The sequence below is a fragment of the Helicoverpa zea genome, chromosome 23 (assembly GCF_022581195.2).
Source record: "Helicoverpa zea isolate HzStark_Cry1AcR chromosome 23, ilHelZeax1.1, whole genome shotgun sequence".
Lineage (NCBI taxonomy): Eukaryota > Metazoa > Arthropoda > Insecta > Lepidoptera > Noctuidae > Helicoverpa > Helicoverpa zea.
Window position 1 is genome coordinate 3,357,900 of NC_061474.1, and position 12,285 is coordinate 3,370,184.

Genomic DNA, 12,285 nt, shown 5'->3' on the forward strand with positions numbered 1-12,285 from the left:
TGTAGATGTTTCTACATAAATACCATAATATATGTTTCTACATAAATATCTTTCTTTTTACTGCTTCCACTGTGTAGATTTGTAACAAAACTAAATAGATGAATATTGGAAATGACATTGTATAAGTACCTATTGCTTATTTAAATACATTTTCCATGTTTTTCTTTAATTTTGACACTTTTCTGATCCGAACAAATTGATCTCTAATATAAGTTCATTGGATTTTAACAGAACTCGCTATCTTTTTCGCAATAGAAAAACATTTCCTACCCCTGAAAATATGGCTAAAGACTGTTTGAACTTTGAACGAATGAACGAAATTTCATATCCATTCTGAACATATTGTGAAATATTTTTACTCTCCAAAATCTGGTCCTTTTCCTTTTTCTATTCTGTAAATACGCTTCTACCAAAAATAAGCATTTAACTCGCTTATAATTTACATGTTTTGCAATTGAACACCAAAATTATTTATAATGTATGTAAATAGTTAATATTAAGTCATGTATTATATCATTAGAAACTTAAGAATGCTGGTGATTCCTATATCTGCTTTTCTAATTAGCAAATTTCTAATTCTAATTTTGGTTATTTATTTATTTGTCAATATAGTGCATTTTTATTCTGTGCTTCATTATATAGCATACTTTAATAATTGGTTATGTAAGATCACTCTCTTTTCTATAACATAAACTCCTGGAAATATTCAAAATGTAATCCACATGTTATTTCAAGAAAGCGAGAGAGTCACACTTGTGTGTGTACATGCACATTGTCTTTGTGTGACTCTGCAACTCGGCCACTACTGAGCGCTCTTGAACTTAGGTATGCTGCATACAAAGACAATTTGCATGTATATTACGCAAACAAGTAGATATAGCTCGCCCGCTTTTGTGACAAAAAATATCTATTCTATACCGGCCATCTGTAATTCCAATAATAATTGAAATTGCTGTATTAAAGCACTTTATTTATTTACTATACCTAGCTATTATAGTGAACATGTTTATACAAAACTAAAAAGTTTGTTCAGACAAGAGACGATATTAGAAAGACTTCCACTGGTTTATAAAATTATTTCAATATTTATAAATTATAATTCTTACAAATCAAAAGACAAGACTTAACTTTTGGTTGAGTAGTAGGTACGAAAGTATGCCGTAATACCCAATTTGAATAATAAAGTTTCAATGATTTTTCATCGCTTTTTAATTAGTTTGTCTACACTCGACATTTTTAATAACAAAATCACAATGTAGTTCTCACCTCTCGTCTGAACACACTTTTACATATAAATAGTTAAGTATTTGCTAATACGATGCTCAACGCTGTAAATATTTGTAATTAGTTCGGCCATTACATTAACTCGATGTTGACATAAAATAGTTTCAAGTTAATTTATACGTGTTTTATTTATTTCACAAACAGCAGTGTTATGACATGTCGATATGGTGCCATAGACACGACGGAAGAATCCTATTTCCACACTCATGCAGCTCAAGCCAATAAGCTTTGCTTTTCTTAAGCTATTTGACAACTTATACATGCTCAGTATTTTTTTTTTATGTTAGTAGTGGGCACCTTTTGAAAAGCAAAGATTTTCCACAAAATCTTTATGTACTAAATAAAAATGCTAAGTTGATTGCTACGAACTGTATTTGGATCAAATGTCCACTGCTGGACAGACACCTCGTCCGTTTTTTAACAGGGTGGCCAGTGGCCACCAGGGCCAGGGGAGGTTGGCCATTGGGGCAGAACAATGTACACTTCGTATACCGATAATATTGTACTCATGTACGCTCTTATGACATTTTGCCCAGCTTTAGACTTACTTAGAAGACTGCTGGATTCACCTAAACCCGTCACTTTAATAAATTACATGGACGCAAAATTCAACCTCTGAAATAAAAGTACTATTTTATTGATGCCAGTTTCCTCAGTCCTTATTTACACGATATCATACATTTATTATTTATTAAATTCATGAGAGGAGGAATAGGGGAGTCCTATCGCCTCGAGTCATCTTAAGGGGTAAAGTGGGGTAAATCTACCCTCGCCTACTTAAATATTAAAGATGAAAAATAGTGTACTATGAAAATAATATTACCTAGATAGTACATAGACTTGTGTTTACGAGTTTTCTGAAGACCAACTTGGATATTATATTTGACATATAATTGACAAAGTTTTTAGACAAATCCGTGCTTATAAAAGGAGTCTTTGTCAACATACTTAGTTTGCTTATACAGAGAGTAACTTAGTAGTATTAAATTCACCAGGATTAGTACAAAGACTTTTTAAAGGATAAGTAATAAGTAGGAAAGTTCTAACGCGTCTAATCATCAATGAAAATTATATCAATCAAGATAGAAGGTGGAGGGTGCAACTGAGAAAACTCCTTCCACCCTGCTGATACCAGAAAAAAGTTATGTAAGTATACCTTACGAAATCCGTAAGTATAACAAGGCAACACCGAAAATACCCCAAAAAACAGTCCTTGAAAATTGGCAAATACATCAAAGGCCAAATAATTGACACAAACGACGACTAGAAACTTTCACGCGCTCTCAAAAACCACATGATTGACATCTTTACATCCATCCATCGTGATTAACTAGCTAAAAATGTGTTGAACGGATTTTTTTTCACCGCGGCCTCCTTTGAGCGCATCCAAAATGGCGGCGAGTCATCTGTCATTTTTAATTGTATGTCAAACGGCGCGTACAGGATGGCTTGCCGACGAGCAGGCATTAAGTATATTTAGTTTATTGCGTTATAAACGAAGCTATTATTGGGCTCCCTAATTTGAATTTGGCTACTGTTCTCTGAAGCGGAGGTGGGGCATAATTTATTAGGTTTTAGGTAGTCATTGTTCCATTACCTACACATCGTTTTAGATAGAGGGTCGTTTAAAGATAGACTTACATTTTCAATGTTCTCTCGTATCAGTATGAGCTATTTCAACACTTCTATGTATAAAGAGCTTTTCTACCGTATTAATAGGAACATAATTATACCGTATTAATGGCCATTTTCAGTAAATAATTATCTCTATTTACTGAAAATGGCCATAGATATTATAACATAAAATAAAACTTCCCATCCTAATATCAACAGACACAACCAATAACCGCATACTGTCCCCATCATCTCTGAATCGAAACAGGAATCGTTTAGAATCGATATAATAATCGTTCTTAACCGGATTAGGATGTCGTTTGGGTGTTTACAGTCCAATGCCGGCTGTTAACGATCAGTGGGTTGCGACATCAAAGTAGAACCAGCCATCGACGTACAAATGACCGCTTTGAACGCCATTTAGGGTTCAGGATGTTTTATGTCTTAATTTGTTTAAGAACGTGGATATTATGTTGTGGTCTTATTTGAATAGGATGGGAGATAGAGGTACATGAAATGTAGAAATGCCATAAATTAATACATAGGTGAGATTTCCTTATGATTATGTCTTAGGATCCTGGGTTAGGATTAGATAGTTTAGGTTTATTTTAAACTACACAGAAGAAAGAGTCGATAATTTGAGACTTTGTAAGCAAATGTGCGATATGGCTTTAACATCTACATATAAATGTTTTCTTATTGCATCAAGAGCCGTACTTATACCATGAAAGTTTTCTGTGATAATTTTGGCGAAACCATCGCTTTTTATTGTTAAAATTAAGAAAATAATGATACTATCCCGTCTCGAAGGACGAAAGCTAATCTAAAACCTACGACCTAAAAATGACCCTACCAATAAAACCTACAAACACAAAATCTTAACCCTTTAACCAACAAGCGCCAGAACTCAACTGCACCGCATTTATTTCACAATAAACTATTTATATACGAAACGTTTGTTCAGAAATTCGACAAGAACAAGTGGCAATTAAAAGTGACAAATGGTATGAGTTATAAGTTTAACATGTCTCAAATAAGCAAATAAGGTCTCTTTTCGCTTGAGACACAGGTTTAACCTAGTTCAAGCAATTATAATGTTAGCACATATGTTTAGATTTTAAGAAATAATGTTGTTTAATGTGAACTTCGATAAATGAATAAATGATTTGATTTGATTTGATTTGATTTGATTTGATGTCGTGTTGTGGTTTCAAAGACATCACGCCGCTCTGTGATCTCTCCACTGTCCAGTTCACACTTGATGACAGCCAGATCATAGTTAAAAAAATATTCACCTTTTTTTTCCTTCTCTGCGCTAGTTTGGGAATGGTTCAAAATAGTTTTGATTATTAGTTAATATTTTAGGAGGAAATTGTTCTATTAAATTGATAGAAGAAAAAGCTTTTAATAGTTTTGATTAACTAACAGCTTATAAGTGGCATGTAATTGGACGGAAATGTGTAAGTATATCATTTCTTCAGACTTTCAGAAAGAAACTAGATAGTGTCAAAAGCAGTAAGATTTATGGAAATTTATTGCACCTTTTAAAAACGCTTTCGCATCCACGCAAAAAACAATCAATTAAGAACACTTTTTAATAGATTTAAACGGAACTTTAAATATAAGACGAAATTAGCACGACACTAATTGCGTTTACATTTGAAATGTGGCCATTAAACATTGGACCATAGACTAACATTCATAAATAAGGTTGTATACCTTGCTGTTGACGGTTGCCAGTAGTTAGAAGTTGACGGATGACATATAAAAAAAAGATAAAAGCGACTGGCCAGTAATGTTATGACGCGTGACCGTTGGCTGTAGTATAGCCATGTCGTCTAGTACATTAAAAAGCAATAAATGTTCCTAAGAAAAGTGTACGAAGACAATTTCGTAAAATATGAGTCGTCGTTTGTGGGTAAAAATAGTAATTCTCTTGCGATATGAACTATTAAAATTATATTTTTGGACGTTGGTTATGGTTAGTTCCGATGTGTTAGTTCGTTTGTTTATACTTTTTATTGGTTTTTCACTTTTACAGGGGCCCGATTCTCCTAATTTTACTTAAGCAACATTCGATTGACGTTCGACTCGATTCGACTGAGATCCGATCCCGACTCGATTACGATTGAAGCGTATGTGGCATTCCGCTATTTTTTCTTTGAACTAAACGTTTTTATCCTTTTCTGTCATTCAATAATGAATCATTTTGTCTGCAAATGATTTACGATTGCAAAATGATTGTACAGCAAACTACCGTATAGACCAAAATTACCAAAATAGCAGACCAATCGCACACCAATCAAAAGTCAATCGAATACGATTGGTCTTTTATTAGTAGCAGAATGCCCGATATGGTTAAAACTGCTATTGCGATCATATTGCGACTCGATTTCTTTTCGATTTTGACATTATTAACTTAGGAGAATCGGGCCCCAGTTTTCGTCAAACTCGATGGCGCATATGACCCATATGACCCATATGACGTATTTATTTATAAAAATAAACAACTATTTTACCCTATTAATCATTCAAACTTGATTTGATCTTACTTTTAACTTTCAAAATTATATTTCCTTCAGTTGATGTAGATAAAATATTGGTCAGGAAAACCCAAGATATTGCAACTAGGCAGAAAACAATCAAGCCAGCATTTTGTGCCCACAAAACCACTTAAACGTTCTTATAACGAATGCAATAAAAAGTTTATTTTAATATTAATTACGACCCTTTTAACAAACGATAGTGGTTGTCACTTCCCGCCAAACGTCTCGTTGTTTCATTTTATAATGTGATTATTTTTCTGAATTATAGACTTTTTGGCGCGAAACGTGCTGGCCGATTATTTTCGTATGCGTTATGAATAATATATAAATATTTCTGCGTACCAAAGAGGTTTGGAAATGTTTATGATATGTGTGTTCCTTTTGTTTATTATTAAAAGCTTTTGTGTAGTAATAAGTGGTTTTTATTTTGGTACGACGTTTGTCTGATTGTTTTAATTTTCTTTTATATTTTTACCCCCTTACTTATAAAACCTCTAATCACCTTCTAAGCAACATTTTAACTAATCCCTACTTAAAGTCTTTAGTAGTGATTAAATGTTAGTTAAGACATGCTTAAGCAACGTTTATAAGTAAGCATTTTCTTAAACAACCCTTAAGTATTACTTATATTTCATTCACGTTTATAAGTAAGGCTGTTAGGGTCAATTCCCACTGAAAGAGCAGCGGCCGGCAGCGGCCGTAAGAGCACGGAAAATGTAAGAGCGCGGCGCCGCGCGGCCCGCCGCGCTCGCGCTCAATCCCTTGCAATTACGGCCGCTGCCGGCCGCTGCCGGCCGCTGCTCTTTCAGTGGGAATTGACCCTTAATGTTTACTGGATTAAAACATAACAAGAACAGTATGAATGACAATAAATAAAAGGAAACAAAATTATAGTTTTGAACGACCTGAAACTAAACTGAACAATCTCTATTCTTGAAAATTGCCTATAATGGGCAAGACGACAATTTTTGAAAATGTGTTTTAAAATATTCTTAACTATCTACTATTTCTAAAAAAATAATTTTTCTGTAATTTATTAAATAATTATTGAAAAAAATTAAATTTTAATGAAATGTTAATTTATTCGCGCCAAAACGCAGTCACCGACGTTGACATTTGCTGTGACGTCAATCCTTAGCAAACTTGTAAACATTAGAGTCGAGTAACAAATAAAACATATTAAATATTATTTTAATATGAATTCTAAAGGATATAAGTGGTGTGCGGTCCCGCAGTGCACTAATACGTCAATAAAAACCCCTAACAAAGTGTTTATTTACGTGCCAAACGATAAAACGATGTGATATAAGTGGCTAACTCTTGCACGGCGAGATTCTAAAGCTGTTCGTCTTGATACATCTATTTATTTCTGCGTAGATCATTTTGACGTAAGTTTTAACGTTATTCCTTATATTCATAATATTCTGCGACATTGTTTTACAAACTAAACATTAATTACAAGGTATTCGGTAGTAAATCTAACCTCGAAATGTATAGAGCTTGTTTATCGACTTTATATTCACGATTGATTATTGATTACTTTATTCATTTTCCAGTTGCCACATGATATGGATAATTATATGGAATATCACATAATGGGTTCTGTGTCGAAAATTCGAATGAAACCAGGGTGTATACCCACTAAATTTGAATGCCAAGCAGATAGGAGAAAACGAGCATCTGATATGACCGAACGACCATATACTGTAAAAAAGCAAAGACAGGAATTAATTCAAGATTCTATAAAAGATCTGGAAGATAAAAGTATTGTAAATAAAGCTATAGAGTTTGGAGAGACATCATCAAGTTCCGGTACCAATCAATTTTGAATGTATGGTTCTTTGTAATGTACAAGCATAACAACAACTAAAAGAACTAGAAGTAAAAAACCTGTATAAAATGTAAATCATTAAAGTTTATATTCTGTTTATGTAAATTGTATCGCATGTTAATAGTAGAACCTAATTTTTAATTATAGTAAACAATATGGGTACAAATACTTTCATGTGTGAGGTACTAAATGTGTGTACTAATATCTCATTATATATGTGTATCTCATTATGGAACACCTTTAAAATCAAATAATTTCTTTGAGTTTTAATTATGGGGTTATAATTATAAGTTACAATAAATATTAATTTATGTGTTTGCTTTTCAGCTGTGCATGGAAATACAGAAAGTATTACACAAGAGAAAAATAAGTCTGCAAATAAATCCATCCAAGTTTACATCACACACAAATTCAGGAGCAAAGGAGCAAATTAGAACCTATGATTATTTAACCTCTTTTTGTATGATCATAATTAAATAGGAAAAAATAAAAGCACTAATTAACTTTGTTTGTTTTATTTACATATTATGACTAACTAAACAACACTTTGGTACAATAGTGGGTACACATTATGCTTCCATGAATGGACTAAGGCTAAAACAAATTCTGAAACATATTTGTCATCATATTGCACACAAATTATATTTACATTTTTATTTATGTTATAATTGCAATCTGCAACACAGAAGTAGCCTTGTTGACGACCAGACAAATACATTTGCAACTGCATCTGTGCATAATATTTTTTGGTTGGTTTCCCATTATTAACATAATTTTTGAGAGTCTTAGTACTTATCGGACATTTAATTTCTATTATACTCTCGTCACAGACCCCATCTGGTGATCCAGCTATCATGGGATATTTTTTGCTGATGAACAGGCCACATTTATTTATTGTTTTTCTGAGTTTAGATGAAACTGTTTCCCTGACTTCATCCTCCAACATTCTGCCACGTTTCATTGCATGTGTGTCTGGGATTCTTCCACCCATTATCTGAGCAATCAAGGTTCCATCATTGGTATTACATCTGGTGAATTCATATGCTCGTGAAGCAGTAATCCTACCATACCTTAGTTCATACCAAACACTACTTTTATTTTGTTGTCTTGTTTTTTCTTCAATAAGTTTAACATCTGCATCGGTTAATACAAGCTTTTCCAAGAATATGTCACAGGATTTTTCCTTATATTTTAATATTAGTTTGTGCATGGAGAATGTAATCACTTTATCAGGCACATAATCTTCCTGAAATTTGATCAATTCACAATTGTGAAGTTGCCTTTTCCTCCCTTCCTCGATAAACTTGTCTAATACTACACTATTTGATGGCAAGCTAGGCTTAGCATCAGATAAATCTTTTGCTGTCATGTATTTTATGGTAGTCCCAACTTTTGATAGCTTGGATTTCATCCAGTAGCATTCAACTGATGTAACAGATGGTTCTTCACTCCTGCGATGCACCCACATAAGAAAAGCCACGGCATGTTTGCAGCCTCCTTGTGATGCAACACAGTCGTGGCAATCCACCGAAACAACTGTCTCATTGACTTCGTCAACTACTAATGTTACTCCATATAACTTTCCATGGACCTTGTGTTCTGGACAGATTTTTGACTTCACCACGCACAGATTGCCATCGCGTTTTAACTGGACATAACTTATGGCATCATCACCGTACGACGGCCTGGAAGACCTATAACAAAAAAATAGGCGTGTAAATATAGAGTTACATACTTAATCGTAGATTACATACACAAAACATATTCTCATAACGAAAACATAACCTCAAATACTTAATATATCAAGTGATATTTTACAAAATATCTTCTAAATTTATAAAAAATTCATACAGTAATAATAGTACTTACGCTGCAGTTTTCACGTTTCTGAATTCTGCTGAACAGAAATCTTTGTTTGACGCCAGGAACTCTCCCAACATTAACAAATCCACTCGAGGCAAATTAGAACTGTTTGCCTTAGTAAATCCTTGTTCCATGGCTTAATTAGTAAAGCAAATTTAAGTAAGTAAGCAAAAGACCGATATAGATCTTATGATACTACTTTTAGCAATACTTTTAGTCAATTTAAACACTGATAAAACTCAAGAGATAGTCGAAACTCGAAATAAATTCGGTGACAGTGACAGTATTTACTAAGGGCTGACGTAACACTCTGTGATTGGCGTTTTAAAAAACATGGCGGATGGCAGTATTTTGTAATTTTATTTTCTCAAATAAAATAATAATCTCGTCTTAAATCTTAAAATGGAGACATTTTCCACCATACATACACAATATTTTATCAGTTAAACACAATATTTTAATGATTCCGTCTTACTGTCGTCTTGCCCATTTTCCCGAGCCTTTTCCCAACTACGTTGGGATCGGCTTTCAGTGTAACCTATTTAAAATAAAAAAAAAATTTCTCCACATTGAAGACAAATTCTAATTTTAAGCTCACAGGCATAATAACCCATCTTAATATTAAACGCATGTAAAATTGACATGACGTTTCAAATAAACGTTATGTTAAATTAAATGTACCTATTCGCGGCCATTACGGCCTCAACGCTTGGTCTTTTGATCCGGTCACACTGAGTCAAAAGCGATGGCTTGGTTGTATGACAAGTGCTGCTATGGTCAATATTTCTTATTAGTGGATGTTAAAATTAGAAAGAAATTAGCTAAGGGTTTTGCTGTGAAGGTTGGTGAGAAGAGCTGAAGGAAAAATTAGGTTAATCGTTTTTTGTGAATGAATTCAAAATATTCGATTTTTATTGGTATGTAATTTTTAGGATCAGTTTATATACGAATGGTTTCTTCATTCATTTTAATTGTGGGTTAGCACACCTACATACGCTTATGGATAAGCGAGCAAGTATAATATACCCGTGAGAAAGCCTCCGGGTACCCAGAAAAAAAATAGGTTTAATTTAGCCTTCTCGATAAATGGGCTATTTAATTCTGAAATGATTTTCCAATTTAGTCCAACAGTTATTGAAATTAGGGCGTTCAAACTCTGCATTGCATTGCAATGATATTTTCTTTGTCCTAATTTCAGAACCTTCAATCAATCAATCAAAACATTTATTTGTGAACCATAGGTAAGAACAGATCTTAAATATATAAAAAGTATGACTATGCTCTGCCAAGTAAGGTGGCGTACAAATATTCAGTAATAAAACTATAACATCATTACACTTGTTTAGAAATTATAAGTACATACAGAATTAAGGTACAATACATTTTATTATTATAGTATACAATAGATTAGGTATATAATAATTTGTCAATTATATTTAAGTAATTAATTAATCACTTTAATATTCATTATTTAGAAAATACAACAAATTAACATTATAATAATTATACTTAATGTTTACAGTTAACATTTAATACTTTTATCATCCAGGAAAGTTGCAATAGAATAATAACATTTGTCAATTAGGAACTGGAATACTTTTTTCTTAAATATGTTTACATTACTTTCAAGTCTAATACATTTAGGTAGTTTATTATAAATTTTTGGAGCCATTACAAATATACTTTCATGGAACAAAGTTGTATTACTATTTACTAGCCTCAGTGTACCAGCCCTTCTTAAACTGCTAACTTGTGAAAATTTATCTATATTACATTTAACAAACATGGCAGATTCAAAAATATATAGACAAGGCATGGTCAATATTTTAAGTTCTTTGAAATATGGCTTACAACTATCAGTTTCATGAATATTAACAATTGCCCTTACACATCGTTTTTGTGCTACAAACACTTTGTCTTTTCCAACTGCATTACCCCAAAACATTATACCGTATTGTAGTGTCGAAGAAACGAGACCATGATACGCCGTTAGAAGAGTTGCACGATTTACAGTTTTACCTTGCCTAAACTACAGGGATATTCTGTAAAATCATGAACCGCCATAATTATTTCAGAACTACATGATAACTACAGCATTACATGGGCAGCTGTTCAGTCATTAGCGCGTAATTAGAGCAATGATAATCGCTTAGCCGCGACCCGCTGCCTGAAACTAATTACCTACGTGTGTTCTCTTGTTTACGCGTTATATTTAGGATTTAAATGTCATAGGTGAAAATTATACATGAATTAAAGACATGAAAGTTCTGGTCTTTTCAATCTATGCGAGATCAAAATTTCAAATAGATTTGGTCCTTATGTGGAGAATAATGAAAATACCTACTTAAGTATATTTTTCTGGATAATTACGGCATATTTTCTCCTACAGCATAAACGTAAAGATATCTTCATAATAAACAGTTGTTCTAAGTATTGACGGCGAACTTGAGCCTGAAAGCTTCAAAGCCTTATTATTGAGACTTTACTTAAAAAAACTCCGTTTCCAGTTACACGTCAAATGCAAAGCTCATTTTCCTTAATCCATCATCAAAAAGTATCTAATGTACCTATCTTACGCTCATTTCACAATAAACCAATTTATCCAAGATGGCTGACTTGTCAAATTATCTAACAAGTAAGCGTCCATCGCAACGCAAACTGCATGTTCCTCTCAATGTAACAAACAGCTATATAAAACGAGTTTTATTTACTACTCTGTTTCACCTACAAATTACCTTTAAACCAACACAAGGGAAAAACAACTTTATGACTTCAACCTTAGAGTTGGTTTTTCTGTGGTGTCCCAATGAGATTCAGAGTTGTAAAATATTTTGTTGATTCCGCTTTATTGGATAGTTTTAACATTATTGAAGTGGCAATGTTCTCGTTTCCATATTTTTAATGCTGGATAGTTACATTATGTTTGCTATTTAAATAACTTCACTACACTACAGACGCGCTTTAGAAAACGTAACATATAATCTGCCTAGCCATTTTTCATCTATGTTGAGGTTGGTTTCTGGTCTAACTGAATCCAACTGAGTACCATTGTTTTACATGGTGCGACTGCCTATCTTAACCTCCTCAACCCATTTCCCAGGCAAAACGATATCCTGTCCATTGTAAGACTGGTTATCTGTCTTTCCG

General features: G+C 33.1%; 1 protein-coding gene and 1 long non-coding RNA gene across 2 annotated transcripts; one reads left to right on the forward strand and one right to left on the reverse strand.

The window, feature by feature from the left end:
• The first annotated feature begins 6,501 nt into the window (after nucleotides 1–6,501).
• Nucleotides 6,502–7,779, forward strand: LOC124642032. The gene is made up of 3 exons (XR_006985729.1): nucleotides 6,502–6,832; nucleotides 7,001–7,275; nucleotides 7,603–7,779. It is a non-coding gene; the product is annotated as an uncharacterized LOC124642032 (long non-coding RNA).
• Nucleotides 7,775–9,623, reverse strand: LOC124642031. Its single transcript, XM_047180329.1, has 2 exons — nucleotides 9,145–9,623; nucleotides 7,775–8,969 (listed from the first exon to the last, which is right to left on the reverse strand). Exons 1-2 carry the CDS (start codon nucleotides 9,270–9,272, stop codon nucleotides 7,811–7,813), a joined length of 1,287 nt encoding a protein of 428 aa, XP_047036285.1. The 5' UTR covers nucleotides 9,273–9,623; the 3' UTR covers nucleotides 7,775–7,810.
• Between the last annotated feature and the right edge of the window lie 2,662 nt (nucleotides 9,624–12,285).